Source organism: Chelonia mydas, chromosome 25, assembly GCF_015237465.2.
Source record: "Chelonia mydas isolate rCheMyd1 chromosome 25, rCheMyd1.pri.v2, whole genome shotgun sequence".
NCBI classification, from domain to species: Eukaryota; Metazoa; Chordata; order Testudines; family Cheloniidae; genus Chelonia; species Chelonia mydas.
In genome coordinates, this window is record NC_057858.1 from 11,151,482 (window position 1) to 11,173,573 (window position 22,092).

The 22,092-nt window shown below is 55.3% G+C and overlaps 2 protein-coding genes across 6 annotated transcripts in view; one reads left to right on the forward strand and one right to left on the reverse strand.

Moving 5' to 3' along the window:
* The window catches only part of GRIN3B (glutamate ionotropic receptor NMDA type subunit 3B), a 44,784-nt gene that overhangs the window by 4,701 nt on the left and 17,991 nt on the right, over positions 1–22,092 (forward strand). For 2 of the 4 annotated variants that reach the window (XM_037885553.2, XM_037885552.2), the window contains exons 2-9: positions 5,464–6,062; positions 8,579–9,629; positions 10,933–11,078; positions 11,952–12,067; positions 14,055–14,206; positions 14,288–14,452; positions 15,104–15,171; positions 15,623–15,988. In XM_037885553.2, coding sequence (XP_037741481.1) covers positions 5,482–6,062; positions 8,579–9,629; positions 10,933–11,078; positions 11,952–12,067; positions 14,055–14,206; positions 14,288–14,452; positions 15,104–15,171; positions 15,623–15,988 — 2,645 coding nt within the window. In that variant the 5' untranslated portion in view covers positions 5,464–5,481. Of the gene's footprint in view, positions 1–5,463; positions 6,063–8,578; positions 9,630–10,932; positions 11,079–11,951; positions 12,068–14,054; positions 14,207–14,287; positions 14,453–15,103; positions 15,172–15,622; positions 20,444–22,092 lie in introns of those variants that run through there. The other 2 variants (XM_043536096.1, XM_043536097.1) reach the window with 2 other exon arrangements.
* TMEM259 (transmembrane protein 259) overlaps positions 17,870–22,092 on the reverse strand; it is a 28,860-nt gene continuing 24,637 nt past the window's right edge. For both annotated transcript variants that reach the window (XM_037885556.2, XM_037885554.2), the window contains exon 11: positions 17,870–21,580. In XM_037885556.2, coding sequence (XP_037741484.1) covers positions 20,705–21,580 — 876 coding nt within the window. In that variant the 3' untranslated portion in view covers positions 17,870–20,704. The remainder of the gene's footprint in view (positions 21,581–22,092) is intronic.

Genomic DNA, 22,092 nt, shown 5'->3' on the forward strand with positions numbered 1-22,092 from the left:
TCTCTGTGTATATAAAATCTCCCCACTGTATTTTCCACTGCACGCATCCCATGAAGTGAGCTGTAGCTCACGAAAGCTTATGCTCAGATAAATTGGTTAGTGCCACAAGTCCTCCTGTTCTTTTTGCGGATACCGACTAACACGGCTGCTCCTCTGAAAAAAGTCCATTTAAGTGTCTCCAATTGGGCACCCAAAATAATCGCTTTTAAAGGGTGGCGCTGCTGGGTGTGGCTTAAACATCCACATGGGTGCTGGAACAAGGGGTACGGGAGGTGCTGCAGCACCCCCTGGCTTGAAGTGGTTTCCTTTATACCCAGGGTTTACAGTTTGGTTCAATGGCTCTCAGCACCCCCACTCTAAAAATTGTTCCAGCCCCCCCCGTACATCCAAGGCCGCTGGAATCTTTGTGAACACCCACTGTGGGAACTGCCCTAAAGTAACAGAGCAGGGCCCGGCTCACGCCAGAATGAAACCCCTTTCCTGCAAATCGCCCCATCAATAGAGCTCTGAGGGCGTCGGTCAGTTGTCCGGCAAACAGCAGAGTTTGTGCTCTCAGGAGGAATTTATTTTAGAGTGGAGCCATAGCAGGCCTTATCCTGTGGTAACACATCACAACAAGCAACAGACCAGCCTCTCAGCTCTCCCCTATCTCAGCCCTCATCTTTGCCTGCCTCCCTGCCCAGCGTTCTCTCGCTTTTATTATGGGGAATGATTTCCGTCACACACAAGGCTTTATAAAGCAGAGGAGGTGGGGTGTGTGTGTGAACTTCATTGATGCTACAGGAATGACTCTGCCGGCTGCTTTAAGCATCGCTGATTTATTAATGCCGCCCGGCATTCCCTTGGTTCATAAGCCTTTTCCTGCAGCCTCTGTGGGCTGATGGGAATGCAATGCAGAGGGAGGGTAAAAAGTGCCCTAGGACCCAAGATGAAGCCAATTGATCGATTTGGACAGGGTCTAATTTTTCTTTGCGTGGAATTGACGTTACTATTTAAGCATATAGGACAGCTGGGCTCTGGGAACTGTCGGGACACTCACGCCCAGAGGAACTGCTACATGCCGTATAGACTTTAAGGCCAGAAAAGACCATCATGATCCTCACCCACCCACTCCTGTAATAGACCCCGGACCTCTGGCTGAGTGACTGACGTCCTCAAATCACAGTTTAAAGACTTCAAGTTGCAGAGAATCCACCATTTACGCTGGTTTAAACCTGCAAGCGACCCATGTCCCATGCTGCAGAGGAAGGTGAAAGCTCCCCGCTGGTCTCTGCCAATCTGATCCAGGGGGATGTTCCTTCTTCACCCCAAATATGGGGACCAGGTAGACCCTGAGCACGTAGGTGAGACCCAGCAGCCAGACACCTGGGAAAGAATTCTCTGTAGTAACTCAGAGCCCTCCCTACCTAGCGTCCCATCACCAGCCGTTGGAGATATAGATGTGCAGTGAGAGACAGTCTGTGCTCCAAAAGAGCTTACAGTCTAAATAGATGTGACAGACAAAGGGTGAGGGGAAACTGAGGCATGAAAGACTAAGAAACTTATCTCAGGGCAATGGTAGAGCTGGGGATAGAACCCAGGGATCGAGTCCCAGTCCTGTAACCCATGCTGCTTCTCCACAGATATATATCAGAGGAGTAGCCGTGTTAGTCTGGATCTGTAAAAGCAGCAAAGATTCCTATGGCACCTTATAGACTAACGGACTTTGTATTCACCCACGAAAGCTTAGGCTCCAATACGTCTGTTAGTCTATAAGGTGCCACAGGACTCTGCTGCTCTTCCATAGACATAGTTATGAATAAAATCCTAGACCCCCACTCTGTGTATCTTCCTGTCCACGTTGTACTTAATTGAGATTGTAAGTTCCCTGGGGCATGGCACAGCCAGTGATAGAACCCAGGGGCCCTGCTGCCCAGCTCCCTGCTCTAACCGCTTAGACCGGGCTAGCTGGTGCAGCACCCTGTTCTTGTTTGTCTGTGCAGTTCAGAGAGCACTGGTGGTACCTTGTAAAGGCAAATCAAGCTCCCACGGCTGACCAGGCTGGCCTCTTGCTAACACAAATATTTTGCACTCCCATCACACTCTTCCTTCGAGGAACTCCACGAGCGTTGCTTTGCAACCATCACATTAAGCTTCCCAGCAATCCTGCGAGATGCTGGTGCAGTATTATCCCTATAAGCTGAGGATCAAAGAGAGGTTGGAATGCTTTCTCAAGGTCACACAACGAGCTGTGGGCAGAGCTGGGAACAGAACCCAGGAGTCCTGATACCCAGTCCCCCCCCCACACACACACACTCTAACCACTAGACTTTATTCTCCTCCTGGAACTGAGAACAGAATCAAGAAGTTCTGGTGCCTATTCCCCTTTCTCTAATCATTAGATTCCTCTTCTCCTAGAGTTGGGAATGGAACCCAGGAGTCCTGGTGCCAATCTCCTGCTCTAGCCACGTAATCTCTCCACTGCCTGATGTGGGTATATACAGAGAGAGAATGGATATGAGCTGGAGTGAAATGTACCAACCACACCAAGCCCTGGTTAATTCACTGCCAGTGGGAATAATCCCTAATTATTGGACCTGGCTCCTTTCTTTCTTACTTTGTTTCTCTACTGATCTCTTCCTCCTGTGCAGCAGGCTTGACATCAGTGCTAGTTCACGTTCAGAGACTGAGACCAGACGACTAGCTTCTGAAGGAGAGCTGTCTCGACAGCTGGGTCCCTTCTGCCTTGTGTCTAAAGGTGTAAATGGAGGGGTAGATCAATGCTGTTACCTTCCCAGCACAGACGCAGAGACGTTCCATAAAAACATACAATCCTCTCGCTGGAAGGTTGCAACATCACATGACTTCAGTTCTTAAAATTCAGAACAATAACACAAAAGAACCTAAAAACAGAGAGAGACAAAGCAGGCTGCTCCCTAAAACAGAGTGGCCCAACTCACCCCACCTTATTCTAGGTAGGCTCTCTGCAGACTAATTGCTGAAACCGAGCTGGTATGCTTTCCCACAGAGACCGCTAGCCTGCAAGCAGAAGCAGGAAATCCCTAGCACCTAAAGGGATAGCTTGTAATTTGAACATCATTTTCAATATGCCACAAGAGAGAAGGTTTTCCTCCTCCCCTTCCCTTGTATTGTGGGTATGAGCTATGGGTGGGTTCGACCAGACAACATCTCAGCATCACTTGGAGCTCCATTGGAAGTAGGGGCACTTAGCACCTTGAAGATTTGAGTCTTTAAATGACCACGTTCTGCTGCATTCCAGTCATGCCCCTCTAAGGGGCATGAACATGGGTGGGTAAAGAGCAAGAGGAAAGCCAGCCTTGTGCAATGATTGCTGGGCTGGGCCTGCGTGGCTGTGGGATTGAGTCCTTCCTCTGCCATCAACTCCCTGTCTGGCCTTGGACAAGTCACTTGACCGCTCTGTGCCTCAGTTTCTCCGTCTGTAAAGTAGGGATGATCTTTCCTTTATCTTGGCGATTTAGATTCTGAGCTCTTTTGGGCCTGTCTGAACAATCATGCAGGATAGGTCCATCTGTGACTATTAGCCAAGACGGTCAGGGATGCAACCCCATGCTCTAGGTGTCCCTAGCCTCTGTTTGCCAGAAGCTGGGAATGGGCGACAGAGGATGGATCATTCAATGATTCCCTGTTCTGTTCATTCCTTCTGAAGCATCTGGCATTGGCCACTGTCGGAAGACAGGATACTGGGCTAGATGGACCATTGGTCTGACCCAGTCTGGCCGTTCCTATGGTCTTAATGCCTGGCACAGCAGAGCCCCGATCATTAAATAGTTAATGATCATCCAGTGTGAGGGTGCATTTACAGCTCCTAAGTAGGGTCTGGGTGCAAGCAGCTCAACTTCCACGTGGTGTACAGAAAGGGAGTCACTTCACAGGGTGAAGCTCCCTGATCTGTGTAAGGGGATGAAGTTAACATCCTGCCCAGTGCTCCCAGATGAATTTACCCTCCTCAGGAAGTGATGAAATTAGAATTTTCTTTAAAACTTTTTATGAAGGGCTCTGGATAATGGTGCGTGTGTGCAAGAGAGAGAGATCGCTGCTCTGGGTCAGTGCCGCATTAGGCATTTCCATTCTACCCCCCTCACCCCCCATTTCCCTTTGGCAGTTTTAATTGGATTCAGGATCCTTCCCTTCCTGCCCTAAACTCTTATGCAGTGTTGCTGTCGGCCATTAAACAGCAGCTGAGTTCCACCCCAGAGGCGGCTGCATCTCAGTGTAGCATGGAACAATCTGTGGGTGCGTCTCAGAGGTCCTCCTTGCACAGCTCCCACTTTGACCACGGCTCCCAAATATCCAGCAAAGCATGCGACACCCCCTCCACACACACACACCCTCCCCCCCTCCCCTCCTTAGTGTGACTGGGAGCAGAGCCAGAACCCCTGAGGAATTGTTTCTCCTCTTTGAAGCCTTCCCTTTGCTCTTTTGGATTTCGTGCCCTCTCCTGGCCACTCGCCTCCTTGCCCATTTCCTCTGTGAATTGACTGGAGTTTTATTTTTGGTGTGAGTCAGCGCTGCAATGGGTTTTATTCCCGTGTGTTGGTTTAGATTTAAATGCGTGCAAAGCCGCCGGTCCAGAGGCCATCAGTATCCCAGGCCATAGGATAAGGGGACAGAGCCCAGCAGAGACCAACGCCCTCCATGCCCCAGAATTGCCAGTCAACACACCATACCCCTCCCCCATTGGGAATTCACAGGAGCCCTTCCTTTCCCCATCAGTTGCAAATAACTTGTCCACTCCCTTTGGAGACAGAGGCACCCTCCTAGTCTGGTGGTAAGGATCACTTCACAGCCACGAGCGGGTGGGAAAAGAGGTTCAAAGGCTGCATGAGTTCCCAGAAGCTCCTGGTCCTGTTTAGTGTTTTGTTGCCCCCAAGGCCACAGGCGCTAGGGGGCGCTGTGCTGCAGGAGGAGGTGTGGAGGACTCAACGGGGTCGGCAGTGCCCGCAGTACTCTAGTGCGGCGTGAGGGGGTGCTGGGTGTACCCTGGTCTGTTTTAGCATGGTGACCCCAGTTCCCTCGGTCATTAAACACTGCCTCCCTAAAGTTCCTCTTGTAACTTCATCTCAGTTTGGCCCTTCCTGTCCTAACCAGCGGGGCAGCCTTTCTGGGCAGTTGTTAAACAGCTGCTGCATTCCACTCCCGAGGTGGCTGCACTTTAGTGGTGGGAGGAAATGATCCCCATGTCTCCCTTACCTAATGGCCAGGAGGGAAGTGCAGAGCTCTTTGGGAGGAAAGTTCAGTAGAAGGGCAGAGGGGGAGAAATACCTCTAGATGACACTGAGTTTCTGGTGTGTCCACATGAGTTGCCATTACACCCCCTGGTTACAGTACAGACATATCTTATAGATACGTACAGCGCCTAGCGCAGTGGGGCCCCCAATTTCACCTGCCCCTGTAATACACAGACCAATAAGTAAATCTCACTCATCATCTCTGGGCTTGCAGAATCCCTTCCACCTGCACATGGACCGGAAGAGCCCCATGGAGACCCTGGTGGACGTGCTTGGCAGCGTCCTGCAGACCAACAACTGGCACGAGATCACCCTGGTGCTGTGCCACACCTGGGACGTCTCTGGCTTCCTGGATTTCTGGACCAGCACCACCGACCTCTTCCTGAGGACCATTCTGGACCTGAGCTACCTGGATGAGCCGGGTGCCACCAGCTACCTCCGCCAACACTTGGAGGAGCTCGAGGAGCTGGCCGGCCCGGTGCTGCTCTTCGGCTGTGACGCCCGCCTCTCACGGCTGGTGTTCAGGGCAGCCTCGGAGTCCGGCCTGAGGCTGCAGGACTTTCACTGGATGCTGGGGCAGCCGTTGAATGTGGACGAGCTGCAGACGGAGGGGCTGCCCCTGGGCCTCCTGGCTTACGGGGAGGTCAGCAGCCCCACGTTGGAGCAATTCACCCAGGACGCGGTGGAGTTGGTAACCCGGGCCATCTCCAGCGCCATGTACGTCCGGCCCGACCTCACCCTCATCCAGAGCATGGTGAACTGCAACGACAAGCACGTGGAAGGCTCGGAGTCCTCTGGGCACTACCTCTCCAGGTAAGCTTGGAGCCAGCCCCATCAGCGGCTCCTAGCGCGTGGGCCAGTGTCTGTCTCGCCCAGCCGCTGCCCCCTGCTGGGGCATCTGCTTCTCTTTGAGCATTCAGACAGCCAGACGGGCTTTCCTGCCGCTGGGGGCTGGGCGCAGAAAGAGGTTGCAAGCCGGCAGCGATGCCCAGCCGGTCCTCCCACACCCTCCGATGCCCCCTACTGGTTGCCCTTCCTCTGCATTTGATTTTTAGTGCAAGCACTGGAGTCTCTCTGTTTGATGTTATGGGATGGTCCAGGGTGCCGGACTGCAAGAGCTGGGTTCTGTCTCAGGTCTTAATGCTGACCTGCTGGGTGACCCCATGGCATGTCACTTCCCCTCCCTGTGCCTCAGTTTCTCATTTGGGTGAAATTCTCTGGCCTCTGCTATGCAGGAGCTCAGCCCTTGATGGTCATAATGGTCCTGTCTGGCCTTAAAAATCTAAGGTTTGTCAGGCTGGGTAATAATAGGGAGGCAGTGGAAAGACCACTGGCCTCGGACTCAGAAGACCTCCCTTCTATTCCCGACTCTGCCACTGACCAGCTGGGTGACCTTGGGCAAGTCACTTCCTCGCTGCGTGCCTCAATTTCCCCATCTGTCTGATGGGGAATTACAATACTTCCCTCCTTTGTAAAGTGCTTTGTGATCTTTGGGAAAGAAGCAGTTGGCATTGTTATATTAATACCTTGCACTCCTCTGGCACTGCACTAACTAACCCTTGCAATCCCTCTGTCAGGAGGAGGGGTGAAGGGAATTATTTATGGTTATACAGATGGGGAAACTGAGGCACCAAAAGTCTCTTGCCCAAGGTCAATACAGCAAAGCGGTGGCAGAGCTGGGACTAGAACCCAGGTCTCCTGACTCCAGCCTGTGCTCTGACCACTAGGTCATGCTTCCTCTTGGAAGATCAGCAGTCCGTTCAGGCACTAACCCTTTCCTGCGGGAGGCTGTGTCTGTGCAGAAGCTGCGTGGGAAAGGGACCATGTCTCTTTAAATCTCTGAGTAACATCCCCAGAAAGCTGTTGTTATAGAAATGTGAATTGTGCTAAGGCCCCGACGGCCCTGCACAAGGCAGTGTGGGCTGGGTCCCTTCCTGACCCTCCCAGCAATCGGCCTGGGCCCTGGAGCATGGCATTTGAATCCTGTTAATTACACTACCAGAGTCATGAATGGTCCAGCTGCTTTAGAAATGCAGCAAAGTGCTTCCCCCTCCTCTGGGCCTCTCTGGCAACTTGGGCTCATGCTGGAGACACTACTAATGTCAAAATGAGCCTGTTCCAAGGCCCAGGAATGGGAGGGGAGCAGAGGGAAGGCAAGCGAGAGATGGAAGGAAAAGGAGAGACGCGGAGACTGGAGCTGATGCCAGAGGAAGGCTCAGCTGGGCAGAGGGTTGTTTTCTGGGATGCTTTGGCAGCCTTGGTTGGAAAATGGAATTCACCCCCCCCCCCCCGCCCGCACACGCCCCTGCCATGTGTGTTCTGACATGAACTCATGTTAGCACTGACACACACGGGCCCATTCCCCGAGGATCCACACCCAGAGGCCCAGGCATTCAGACATGCACGGCGACACACACGTGGTCACATGTCCAGTCTGACAGGCAAAGATATGCATGTACATGCATGCACAGACACACACACACACACACACTGCCCTGCATGGCTGCATGTCCAGTCTGATATGCGATGATATGGATGTGCACACACGGACTGGCACACATATCAACACAGCTCCTCCCTGCACGCATGCACGCGGGAGGCCCTGAGTTTCCCCGCTTGTCCAGCCAGTCTGGTAATAATCAGCCCCTTTATCCAGGTCACAGACATTGCTGCTGAAGATTCCCGGCCCAAGGGCACCCCCACCCCCAGCTCTACCAGCGCCCCTGCCTCTCTAAAACCCTCAGTTCAGCCAGTCCCTGAATGACTGCCCAGCACGGAGCAACCTCTGCTCTCAGAAAACCATCAACTGAAGCAAACTCCTTGATTTAGCAAGTGGAACCAGGCTGGGGGAGGCCCTCGCACTCAGGTCAGGTCCTTGGGGTTGGAGCAGCCTCTTCAGGGTCCTGAAGAGCAGGGGGTTCTCAACCTGGGGGTTGTGACCACCCTGCCCTTCCCCTGTTGTTCATTGGGGGGCAGATCCTGGCCGGAGCCCAGCTAGATGGGGGAGATCGGTGCAGAAAAGGGTGAGAATCCCAGTATTTCCGCTGCTGGGTCCCCTCCAGCCCCTTGGGTCTCCGAACACTCATCAATTTCCCCTCCGTCCAGAAATCCCCTCCTGCCCCGATCCGCCTAACAGCCTGTTCAGTAGATCAGCTCCCTCCTGCCACCGTCCCAGCCCGGGGCCCCTGGTGTGCTGGACTCAGGAAAGGCATCACTGTGGCCAGACCCTGTCTACAGCTCCCTCCTGGCCCCATTGCTGTGGCTCTGTGCTCAGCTCCCCGACCCTGGGGATGTCAGCTGCCCCATGCTTCCTCTCTCCCCTCCGCCAGGTTCCTGGCCAACACGTCGTTCCACGGGCGGACGGGGCGGGTGTCCGTGAGGAACACGTCGCTGGTGCACACCGAGCACCGCTACCGGATCTGGAGCCTGCTGCGCGACTCCCTGGGGGCGCCCACCTGGGTGACGGTGGGCAGCTGGCAGGACGGCAAGCTGGAGGTGGAGGAAGGGTTCTGGCAGAACCAGCTGCCGCGCAAGAGCCCGGATAGCAGGGGTGGCTTCTTGCCTGTGAGGCTGCGGGTGGTGACGCTGGTGGAACACCCGTTTGTCTTCACGCGGGAGGTGGACGAGGATGGGAGCTGCCCAGCCGGGCAGCTGTGCCTGGACCCCCACACCAACGACTCGGCCGTGCTGGAGGCCCTCTTCGAGGCGCTCACCGCCAAGAACGGCTCGGTGCCCCTGGCGTACAAGAAGTGCTGCTACGGCTACTGCATCGACCTGCTGGAGAAGCTGGCCGAGGACCTGCCCTTCGACTTCGACCTCTACATCGTCGGGGACGGCAAGTACGGGGCCTGGAAGAACGGGCAGTGGACGGGGCTGGTGGGGGACCTGCTCAGCGGCACGGCCCACATGGCCGTCACCTCCTTCAGCATCAACTCGGCCAGGAGCAAGGTCATCGACTTCACCAGCCCCTTCTTCTCCACCAGCCTGGGCATCCTGGTGAGGACCAAGGACACGGCCTCACCCATCGGCGCCTTCATGTGGCCCCTGCACTGGACCATGTGGGTGGGGATCTTCGTGGCCCTGCACCTGACGGCGCTCTTCCTGACCCTCTACGAGTGGAAGAGCCCCTACGGCATGACCCCGCACGGGCGCAACCGCATGAAGATCTTCTCCTACTCCTCGGCCCTCAACCTCTGCTACGCCATCCTCTTCGGGCGCACCGTCTCCAGCAAGACGCCCAAGTGCTACACCGGCCGCTTCCTCATGAACCTCTGGGCCATCTTCTGCCTCCTGGTGCTCTCCAGCTACACGGCCAACCTGGCCGCCGTCATGGTGGGGGAGAAGACCTTCGAGGAGCTCTCGGGGATCCACGACCCCAAGGTGGGAGGGCCAGTGCGCTGCCTCGGAGGCGGGAGGGATCCGAGGGGTCGGGGGATGTTACCATCTTCCCTCCTCTCCCCACGCTGGTCTCCTCTGCATCCCGGTTTCCTTTGGGTGGTGGCCACTCCAGCAGCCCACCGCTCTTTAGTACCATGCTGGGGCCTTGGGGTCAGGCCCAACTCCAAGAGGAGAGTGCCCCCCTACCTGTCACTTCGCCGACTCCAGACCAAGAGCATTATTAGCGCTAGACCTTTTGAATCTTGCCCACGTCATTCCCAACCCATCGTTGTGTTGGGCTGTCGCCTGGAGCTTTGCCTGTTGAGCCACCCGCCACACCTCGTTTTCCCAGCTGGCTCCCGGCTGCTGCTGGCTCTGGGAGCGACAGGGGCAGGGGATGTAAAATCCAGTGGATGGTTCAGTAGGGGGCGCTCTTCCCTCAGAGCCATCTCTGAGCCATTGGCCCCGCAGTGCTGGTGCTGTCTTTTGAATGAGACTTAAATCCAAGGTCCTGTCTGCTTGCAACCTCAAAGACCCCAGAGTCCTTTTCCTATGAGTTAGGGTGGGGGTTCACCCCGAGTTCTGGCCAGATTCCAGTTGGGGTAATTCTGCCTCCCTTAAAATCCCTCTCCCCTGCAGTTCAAGCTAGATGCAGCATGCTTCCTCACCTCCTGTCCTGAACTGCTGCTGTTTGCCGAGAAATACCTCCGCCCCAGAGGTGGCTGCATTCCAGTGGTAGCAGTGGTCCCAGTTAGAGGAGGAGCAAACCCTACCGGTTCCCCCCGGTTTTTGCACTTGCTCATAGCTCCATACTAAATCAGCACGGCTGATGCCAGAGCCGTCCGGAGCATCGCTGTGGCTGCATGGTTACAACCCCGCTCAGATTTGGCCCGGCCGTCCAGACAGAGGGGCGGCTGGACCAAATGGTGCTGCCCCCTGGCTCCCGGCGTGTCTGTTCCTGTACGGCAGAGTGCAGGGGCGGCCCCCGAGACATCGACTCGTGCTGGCGCTGGCTCCTGCGCTGTGTAGCTAAGAGGAGAGACTCCCCGGCCGGGGGGGGGTGGCCCTGGCATGTGCCCCCTCCCAAGAAACATCTCACTTGGTGCCACTGAGTGGTGGGGAATGGAGCCTGGCATGTACAGCCTGCGACTCCAGGTTAGACGGGCAGGGCTGGTGGGCTCGGGGCTAGCGCGTTTCATGGCACGTGGGGTTCACTGCTTTGACCCCCCAACCCCTCCAGTTCCCTCCCCTGCTCACCGGCCTTGCTGATGGTATTTGCAAGCCGCGCGCCTGGTCCTCTTTGCAGCTGCACCACCCCTCGCAGGGCTTCCGCTTCGGCACGGTGTGGGAGAGCAGCGCCGAGGAGTACATCAAGAAGAGCTTCCCCGAAATGCACGAGTACATGAGGCGCCACAGCGTCCCCACCACCCCCGCCGGGGTCACCATGCTCAAGTAAGGGGGCAGCAGCAGGGGCAAGCTCAACGCCCGGGGGAAGGCGGGCGTGTGCCCCTGGCTCATTCGCGATGAACTGGCCCGGGGCGGTAAAGGAACTGTGGGTTTCTGGGCTACCGCCCCTCAGTGCGCTGCACCAGTCTCCACAGCGCCCCCTGCTGGGAGAGGCTGGGCTGGAGTAGACGGGAGCTCCCCCCACAGTCAGTACCCTGCCTCGCTTCCTACAGCGCCCCCTGCTGGGAGAGGCTGGGCTGGAGTAGGCGGGAGCTCCCCCCACAGCCAGTACCCTGCCCCGCTTCCTACAGCGCCCCCTGCTGGGAGAGGCTGGGCTGGAGTAGGCGGGAGCTCCCCCCACAGCCAGTACCCTGCCCCGCTTCCTACAGCGCCCCCTGCTGGGAGAGGCTGGGCTGGAGTAGGCGGGAGCTCCCCCCACAGTCAGTACCCTGCCCCGCTTCCTACAGCGCCCCCTGCTGGGAGAGGCTGGGCTGGAGTAGGCGGGAGCTCCCCCCACAGTCAGTACCCTGCCCCGCTTCCTACAGCGCCCCCTGCTGGGAGAGGCTGGGCTGGAGTAGGCGGGAGCTCCCCCCACAGTCAGTACCCTGCCTCGCTTCCTACAGCGCCCCCTGCTGGGAGAGGCTGGGCTGGAGTAGACGGGAGCTCCCCCCACAGCCAGTACCCTGCCCCGCTTCCTACAGCGCCCCCTGCTGGGAGAGGCTGGGCTGGAGTAGGCAGGAGCTCCCCCCACACCCAGCACACCTGCACTAGCCTCTTTTGTAATTTGTGGCTATTTACCCCTGAACCCGCCAGCCACTTCTTGGGGACAGGGAGGGTGAATCCAGCCAATCAGCCTCTCCCCTGTGCTCCCTTTGCCAGGACCGAGCCCCCCAAGCTCAACGCATTCATCATGGACAAGTCCCTTCTGGATTACGAGGTCACCATCGACTCGGACTGCAAGCTCCTCACCGTGGGGAAGCCGTTTGCTATTGAAGGTGAGCCGCTGCCTGGGGCCGGGGCCCCTTGGCCCCCTGCCCAGGGCCCGAGCGGCTGAATGCCCAGGTGCCCTGGGAGAAGGGGCATTGCTTGCGTGGGCCTGGGCCACAGCAGTCGGCGACGGGTGGCTTCAGTTTCAGTGCAGTGTTGATCTCTGTGTTAAAATGGCTCAGTGTAAATAATCTTGGCGAGAGGCTGTTAACGCCTGCAGCAGGTGGCTGCGCTGTGTGTGTGTGATTCCCGAGCCGGCCCGACAGCCCTGGAGCGGGGCCGGTCTCTGGTTAGCCCGACGCTGGGCACAGCCTGGGCTGGCAGGCTCCCTACATGTACCCCCCTTCCCTGGGGGCGAGAGAAATCCAGCCGTATGATCCACTCAGCTGTGGGTGCTGCCTTGGCTGCCATCTGCTCGGCTCACTTTGCTTATGGGCCCCCCCACTGCAGACAGCTCCTGAGCTTTGGTCACAGCTGGAGCTGAACTGGGGACCTAGAGGGGAAAGGCTCCTTTGTCCAGTGGCCGGATCCACCCAGAGCAGAACTAAAATGACACTGACCCCATGCCCAAAGTGGAGGGGCTGTAGCTTCCAGTGCCTTCCAGCCAGCGGTCAGTGCTCCCCTGCAAAAGCAGCACAAAGCCATTGTCTCATTCAGAGAGGCACCCCCCCCACACACACACACACCCCCACCCTCGCAACCTGAGCTTTTGCACACCTGAGCTTCGATCCCTGGTGAATCCACAGCTTACGTGTCACAGGGCCCCGCAGTGCAGACAGGCTTTGCTTGCAGCAGGGGTGCTTCCGTGGCGCCCGTCACCAGGCTCTCCGAGGGGCGCTCAGCCAGAGCAAGAGTCTTTTGAGCTAGCAAAGCACAGAGGAACCCTGGTGTGTTGCAGCCCCTCACCTGAGTCCAGCTGTGTGCCAGCTACCCAACAGCTGGCATGCTGCTGGAGACCCCAGTAGCCCATCTGGCCTGGCGGCCTAGGATGTTCATCATCCTTCCTGACCCTGCCATGGACAGTGAGCCTGTGCCCTGGAGCATGAGGGTTCAGCCTACCATGATCCTGGTTTGGCTAAGGTTGAGTGAAGCCTCCAGGTGCTGCGTGCCCTCTTCTCTCCCCATGCCTGATCCCTTCCACCTCCGCTAATCTCCAGCACAGCCTCCTCCTCCTGCACAGCCTCCTCCTCCTCCTCTCATCCCTGTGCAGCAGGGATGCTGGCTGATCTCTCCTCATTAACCAGACTGTTGCCCCGGAGCTGAGAGGGAAGTTCAGTGAAGCCCCCGCGCTCTCGCCTGCCAAGCTGCAACTAGAAAGGGAAACAGGGAAGCGAAGGCAGCCCCATCAGCAGGGCCCTGTAAGGAAAGGCAGGCTGCTGCGTGTCACAGGGCCCTCTTTGCTGAGAGCTCCCAATTGCCCCGCCACTAGGAGGCGAAGCTCGTGGGTTTTCCTCCTGGGGAGACCAGATGGATTTATGGCTGTGGGGTGCAAGCTGTCCTATGATGGGAACAACTTACCTTAGGGGGGGAAGCAGCCGCTCACCCACCCTGCAATAAACCACACTGGGTTGTGTAGCTGCAGGCACTCGGCAGACCGAGGGGAGCGGTGTGACTTGAGAGCCCTGAGAAAGGCTGACTGGGTGGTTATGGGACTCAGGAGATCCAGGTTCATAGTCCAGCTGTTACCTTGCCCAAGTTCCTCCAGCTTTCAATGGGGTGACAAGCCCTCCTGAGGCTCGGATGCTGCAGTGGTGGGGGCTAGAGGGGGCAGGAGCCCAGGGCTTTTGTTCATTGTTTGTATTGTGGTAGCACCTTGTGGCCCTGATGAGATCAGAGTCCTGCTGCGCTCGGTGCTGTACATTCAATACAGAAGAGACGTGATGTGCCCCAAAGTCACACAGTAGGCCTGGGAACAGTGCCCAGGGCTGCTGGCTCCCAGTCCACTCCCATGATGGTGCTTCTCTCTCCATGTCTCTCTCTCCCCGCCCCCGCTAGGCTATGGAATCGGGCTCCCCCAGAACTCGCCCCTGACCTCCAACCTCTCCGAGTTCATCAGCCGCTACAAGTCGGCCGGCTTCATGGACCTGCTGCATGACAAGTGGTACAAGATGGTGCCCTGCGGCAAGCGGGTCCTGGGTGTCACCGAGGTGAGGGCGGGCCGGGGGGCTCTGCAGGGAGGAGATGTCGTGGGGCCCAGGCTAATCCCCCCCCACCCCTTTCCCTTCCAGACCCTGCAGATGGGCATCTATCACTTCTCTGGCCTCTTTCTGCTGCTGTGCATCGGGCTCTGTGGCTCCTTGCTCACCTCTCTGTGCGAGCACGTCTTCTACCGCCTCATCCTGCCCTGCATCAAGAGGAAGAAGAAATTCAACTACTGGCTACACACCAGCCAGGTGAGAGCAGCTGGAGCCCCGGCCCCGCTTCCCTTACACTGCCTGTCCCCCACTGGGCTGGGTTTTGAAGCCGCCTCCTTCTGCCTCCACAGAGGCCTGATGGTCCCCACCAGCCCCATCTCTCAGGGTGCCCCTTCCCTAGCAGTGGTGAGAACAGTCCCTGGTGCTTCACTGGCCCAAGAGCAGTGGTGCTGGGGTTTGAGTATTTATTGCTAGTAATTATTTGTATTATCGTAGGACCTACAAGCCCCAGAACCCCCCTGTGTAGCTTTCTTTTCTCCCGCCTCGCCTGGTGGGACACAGCATTGCCCCTCCATAACGTAGGGCCCAGCCAAAGCCACTGGAGGGAGCCTTCTGGGATTGGTATTGTCCTAAAGATTCCCCCTCCTCTGCCCCCCCCTTGTCTCACACTGCCCTCTTCCCTAGTGCAGAACCAGTCTATGCCCCTGCCTACACCCAGCAGCTGTTGGGACTCACACCCACCCCCAGCTCTGGCTTAATTAGACTCTAATTCACCCTTCAGCAGGAGCCCCAGAAAGCCACCCTGCAAGGCATTGAATCAAAGTTACTTTTTAACACTGAAGCCCTGTCCTCACATCCCCCCAGCCTTTCCCCTGCGGGTCTGATTCCTCTCCTCCTTGTGCTTCACAGAAAATCCACCGGGCACTGAACGTGGGCTTCGAGGAGCAGAAAAACCAAAAGCTGAGACTCGAGAAAAGGTACTGACGGGGCAAAGCCCCATTCCACCTCCGCTGCCGGCCTGAGTCTTCACCGCTGGTCGGCAGCTCCTGCTGTCCAGCTGCAGCAGTAGCTTAGAGCAGAGGGCTCCTGCCCCCAAGCGGCAGTGCAAACCGGTGTCTAATGGTCCAACACACAGTGCCTTCCCATGGGTGTTAGGGTAGCTGGATGGGAGAAAGGTGCCCTACCCTGGAACCTTGCTGGCCACCAGCAAAGAGTCTTGGGTGTGAGCGTCCAGCTTGCAGAAACGAGGATCCAATGCACGGTCTCAGCCAATCACCCCTTCTAGAGGAAAGACCCAGCTTTGACCAGCTGTTGCCATCCTCTCTCTGAGGAAGGGCACAGACAATGGAGGGGGAGCCCTCTAGGCAGCTGGGATGGTAGACTCAGCCCTGAAGGCTCAACTCACCCTCTGCCTGTTTCACTCTGAAGGTGCAACATTCAGAAGAGCCAAGAGGCACCAGCCCCAAATTCCAGCCAGCCAAGCTGGAACAACCTCAGGAAGGCTGCTGGGAAAGAGGACAAGCGGGTGCATTTTAACATGGAGCAGATGCCCCCTGAGCCAGCGCAGGAGAAGGAGGTGCCCGTGTGGCACTGCATGAATGGCAGGGTACCCCAGCCAGAGGAGTGGGACACCAGAGAGAAGGAGCTCAGGGAGCTGGAGGAACGGATCCAGGCAATCAGGGATCAGCTGAGAGCTGCCCTGGTGCGGAAGAGCGAGCTGATGGTGGCATTGGGGCCCACCAAGAACATCAGCATGCTGCCTGTTAAGCCCATGGCAGAGAACAACAAGGACAGGTAATGGGACACGGGCCATTCAGGTTCCTTTTGAACTCACTCTGGAAAACCAGCTGCTGTTTCCTTTCACATCTTAAATCAAACCAGAGCCTGGAGAGCGAGTGCAGAGGCTCCTGGTTGGGGAAGTGGTGAAGCTGCATAGATCACAACTGGGAAACACTCCCAACTCATTCACCACTTTGTTTGAAATTAATTTCTTCATATCACAGCTAGGACCCAATTCCCACCCTGCTGCTGTCCTTTGTTAATGGCAAGCTTAGAGATTTCCACGTGATCAGCTTACTGTAGAGGCATGGTAGAACCCTCCATCAGGCTCCTGACAGCTATGGAAAGGAGGGTCTCACTTAAAAACATTTTCAGTTACATATCCATTACTGCAGGTGCGAGGACAGACAGGGCTGGCTTTTCCTCAAGGAGGAAGTTCTAGGTTTAGTTCTTTCCCCACTGCCTCAGAACAAGGAATCCTTCCCTATTTAAAACAGTTGTTTGGGGAAACTCGATAGAATCCAGTGAGGAACTAAGAACTGGTGACTCAGGCTAGGAAAGTTTGTGCCCAGTTTCGGATCCCTTCTCTCTCCAGGGTGGGTGTGCAGCATGGAATAGAGACCTACTCAAACTTTCCCCTACAACATCTGAGGGGGGCAGTTGTCCAGAAAACACTGTGATGTGGGTGATGCAAATTCTAATAGTGTTTCCTTTCGCTGGCAGCATCTGTAACATTGACTGTAAATAAAATGTACAAAGTTCAAGATTTTAACTAGAATAAAAAGCAAAGCAGACTTCTCCTCCCTCCCACCCACCCCCTTCAGATCCCGTAGGTGGGGGTGAAAAAGCAGATTGACTCAGGAATCTGCTCACTAGCTCCTTCAGCCCCCAAGCTTGTCCATCTCCCTCACGCGCATGAGTTTCTCTCCCCATCTTTCCTTCACTCTGAGCTGTTTTTTGGATGCAACGGTCAGCCTGGGATTAGGATTTTATTTACTGAATTAAGATTAGATTTAGCCAGGATCCTCCCTCAAGGCACAAAACTGCAGAATTTAAATGGACAGAGCTACAGGGAATTTAATCACAAAACTGTATTTTTGAGTAAAGCTGGGGGTGGGGGGAAATCTCCTTCCACCTTCAGCCCAGCAGCAAGAGTTTTATGCAGAGGGAAACTTCTCTTCCGTCACTGCAGGACTCCCCTTTTTTCGTGCTTGCTCATTGCTGGTGAGGTTTTGGTTAACACAATCCCTTCGTTTCAGACACAGGAAAGTCCCAGCTTGTCTCATCTCTGATGTGATGGAAGATCAGAGATGTAGGTATGAGAATGTAGCAGTCCGTACACATAAGAGGGTGACTGACCATGAGCCCTGCAGCATTAAAAGTCCAAAAGGTGCTGTCAAGCTGTTTTTAAAGGGAGGTCAGTAAATCTGAGAGATGGAAACCCAGGGGGTTCAGGCCCAGGCCCAGGCCCTCAAAAATATTTAGGCTCCCAAGTCCTCAACATAGTTTGGAGAACTAGCTACAGAAGTGCAGCAGCATCTTCTCCATATGGCTGTGCAATGTGCTCAAGCCAAAGGCTGGCTGCTCTTCTGTTCCTCCAGTGCTGTGCTGTGTGTGGGGTGGGGGAAGGTTGGCCTGGAAGACCCTGGGGCAATTCCCTGCTCCACCACAGACTCCCCAGGCAAGTCACTTAATCAGTATCTCAGCTCCCCATCTGTAACAAAGAAAGTGCCCTACCTCCAGGCTAGGGAGGTGCTCAGACATTATGACAGCAGTAAGTCTCTTAGACCTAGGAGCTAAGTGTATGTGATACTGCCCAGAATGAAGACCAGAGCCTCACAGATCCAGCCTGCCCAGACCCCTGCACGACCGTTCGCAAAGCAGCAGCACTGAAGCTGTTAGAGATAATATTTATTATATATATACAAACACATTTTTTACATTAATTAAATAGAATGAACTCTACCCTTCATTCAGCAAATGATTTGGTTCATTTCCCCCCCTAAAATCCTACAGCTGTTTCTGCTGGCTTGTGCTCTCTGACCTTTACAACCTGTCCGCAAGGAGCCCAGCTGCCTAGAAGCAGCATCAAATAATTGAGGGGGGAGATGTTGGCTGGACCCGGTCTCGCTCCTGGGGAGGCTGGGTGTAGTGAGAGGGGTCCACCAACATACCAGGCCCTGGCATGCACACTCCACCTCCAGCAGCAGCATCTACTCCCTAAATGGGTTTCTGGGGAGGAAAGGCAGAGAAAGAGAAAGCTGAGATACTGTCAGAAACCTCTTTGAGCTGGGCAGCCACTGACATGGCAAATCCTTCGATCACACCCCAATTCCCCATCCAACAGCACCTCCCCTGTGTGGTAAGCAGTGGAAATACCTGAGGGCCTCATTCCTGGGACTGATCAGACAGGAAGGAAACACCGGATGAGGGCTGATTAGCTCCTGTAGACAAGGATGGAGCCCAAGGACAATTCCACAGCTTGGTCTCCATCCCTCTTGAGACATGCCTCCCACCTCCCCTCTAATCAAGGGGGGCTAAGCCCCACCCTCCCCCTTGGCACTTCCCTTTTCCACCACATACACTACCTTTTCCTGAGTTTACCTCCCCTCTCAGAGCCTTACTGGGGGAACTGGACATCACTTACCACAAACCCTTCTCCAAAGGGAGCAGCTCCCAGGACGGGCTCAGCCTGCGCTGGTATGCGACCTAGAAAACTCTGCTGCCGGTAACAGGATGGTTCCTAATGCAGCCTCTTTAACTTGAGTACCAGATGTCACCCACGAGAACTAGTTAGTAAAAAGGTATAGAGACAGACAGCCCTTGGGCAAACTACAGTCTACCAGGGTGAGACACTAATCTCAGAGCTAGCTTTGCCTCTTCCTTTCAGCAGGACAGTGCTCCAGGCTTCCTTTTTGCCAAGGAGGAAAGGAGAGGGGGTATCTAAATTTCTTCTTGGCTTCAGTGTTTGGGTCCTTTCCTTTTCTACTGAACCACCATGAGTAACAGTTTTCTACCTGCAGTCTCCCCTTCTGGCCCTGTGCCAAGGGGGTTTCTCGACTTGTGGAAGGGCCCAATCTTAGGATGTGAAGGTGTCCCACGCATGGGACAAGGCACTGAAAAAAACAGGCTACGCCACCAAAGCAAAGAGTGGAGCTGTGGGGTGACAGGGCTATACACATGCGTCCCTGATGGCTCCTTCATGAATTATGAAGCTATAGTTCAATTCCTAATGTTTTCAGGCCACAGCCCCTGGCACTAGCTCCCCTCTAGCTTACCCAGTCTATGGGCTATGCATTTAAGGTGCTAGATTCAGAGAGCCCCTGCCGAGAGGCCATGTGGCGGAAAGAAGAGCTGCTCTCCTTGCAGGGGTGCAGTGGGAATGGAAAAGGGAGGATAGCTATGGGGATCCATCCCAGAATCAGCCTAGATGGTTACAAGCACACCCCTGCCACCAGCCTGCAGGGGGAAGCGGTATGAACCTATCAGCTCAGGCACAGCTGACTGGCTCTCGGAGAGCTGTTAGCACAGGAAAACAGCCTCACGTTTCACCTCTCCCAGGACAGGCTGGCCACTGGGAAGGGGGCAGCAGGAAGATGCTTGACTACAGCTAATCGAAGCCTTATTCCCAGCTTCTCGTCTGCGATGAAATCTGGTAGAAGGGCACAGGGCTTAAGATGCACTTTCCCTAGTGGAGGGCCAAGCTTGCTGATGCCCTTTGCTGCCTTCTGTGGATCTCCAAAGGAGACGTTAACACCCCCTGCCCGCCACACACACATTCCCTTAAATTGCAGTTCTAAAAGATAGGAACGCCAAGAAACTGCCACCTGTATCTTCTCCCCAACATTAATACAGACTTGTGTCTCACCCTTTAAAACCTCTGCATCTTTCTAAAAATAGACAGAGCTATATATATAATTTGTCTTTGCAACAGTCAACTTTACTCCTTTGTTAAGTAGCCAAAAAACCCCTCTACAGTCAAGGCCCACATGGCTGGTGAGGAACACGAGCGGAAAACAGGGAGACAGTTGTGGACAAAGTCAGCTAGACACTACCAAACTGTCAGAGTGAAGATGTCAAGCAGCATCCACCAAAACTCCCATGATGAAAGGAAATGACTTAGCTCCAGCAAGTGGTTTCTGACTGCCCCCGAGGTTCATTTCCATTTCAGCTGATGAGCTTTCCAGCCTCTCTTTCCAGGAATACACCACACTAGATGCAACTCATCACACTAAGATTTTTTTTGGGGGGGGGGGGTTAAAACAAAAAAAAATTGTTTAGTACAATTTGGGTCACACTTGCAAAGGCAAGTAAGGCTAATGACTCAGTCCCCAGCTGCTGATCCAGTACTACTGGAAGCCCTTCCTCGTGAGAGCAACACAAGGGGGGTGGGAGGAAGGAGTGGGGACCACAGAACTGTGACATTGACTAGCCCAAGTGACCAATCCGGCAGCCCTGTTGTCTGCCAATGGCTTAAGAAAAACATGGGGCCCAGCAGCTTGCATGCGGTGAACAACCTCTCTGCAGGTCTAGTTGCAGAGGGATGCTGGGCATTAATGGCTCCCAGCTAATCTGTCCCTTTTACACACACAGTCCAGGAGAGAAATGTACGGAATCTTTACTGCGCTCCAGCTGCTCTGCCTTCACTAAAAGGAATTATGGGTCAGGCCTGGGGCGAAACAAGAAATCCAGATTCCTTCTGGATTGCCAGAGATCAGTGAGAGAACGGGCTCAGGACAGGCTCCTGGACTCTGGTTCCGAGTGAGCTTCGGAGCAGGCTGTACTGTCCACTGCTGTTGGGCAGGGGGTGGTCTCCCCATGGTCCCCAAAAGCACTATCCAAATGCTTGACCAGATCAGTATCTTGCGTGAGGGGCAGAGGGGTCTCTGCCAGGTTACTGTTTGCAACATAGTCCTTTCCGCTAGGTTCTGATTGGCTGAATGACTCCCCTGCAGCCGCAGTCTGCTCGGGAAGGGAAGGACTGGGGACAGATGCACCATCCTCCTGTGCTGGGACAAGGGGGGCACTGGCAAGGGGGGTAGCTGGTGTGTCTTCTGCCCCAGGGGGTGCATCGGTTGCAGTAACCACTGCTGTTGAAGAGACCTCAATAGTAATGGAGCCCACAGCAGTCTCCACGTGGTCGCTACCGACTCGAATTTGGGCTACCAAGCTTGAAGCAGCAGCGACAACAGCATCCTGTGGGCTCCCACTGGCCATGGTTTCATTCACCACGTTCGGCTCCAAGAGGGTTGTGCTCAGGTCAGACAGAAACGAGGCTTCTGTGATGACAGCAGCAGTTTCAGCTACCCAGTTCAGATCACTCCCTACAGAAGAGGCTGTAGCAGCTGCAATGGCAACAGCCCTGGGATCCTCGCTGGGGGCCAGAGAACTGGGGCTGCTGCTGTCTGCGGCGGGACTCGCTCCTGGATGGGGCCGCCTGCCGCCCATGTCAGTAGGGGCAGCTGTCGTATTGTTGTTGAGGTTGTCCTGAAGTGTTGTTTGGGTCCCTTGACCCACCTGCTGGTTCTGCAGCAGCATCTCTTGGATTCTAATCTGCTGGAGGATGGCTGGCAGCTCATAATGATGGAAGAAATAGATCATGGAGTGCTAGGGAACGCAAAGGGAAAGGGGTTACTTGTTGGCCAAGAAGGTTTTTGCTAAAGCCCTGTAGAAAGTCTGCGGATTGGTTCCCTTAACTGTTGTAACCACAAGAGCAGGGGAGTGGGTAGGCTGCTCTGACTCATACGGGAACGAGAAACATTCTGGATTTAGAGTCAAACCCAGACATTTTGGGAAGGATTTTCCACCTTCCACTGTGGTCCCTAGAGGCCTCTCCAGCAGCTTAGTGGGGTCATAAAAGCCCTGCAACCAACCAGAGGACCACAGAATCCAAGCCTCTTAAGGAGGGTTGGGGAGGAAGAAGGCAGCCAGGAATATCTGGAGTTTCTATGGACAGCTGACTGCAGGCTCACAGCTGGTGAGAGGTGTCAGGTCACCACCCAGGGACACAAGGCCTCTAGCCACAGAGCAGGGACATCAGGCAGCAGCAGTGCAAGCTTCCTCAACACCATTCAACCATCACCACAGGCATCACCTGGGAGTTCAGCATATGCCCATTC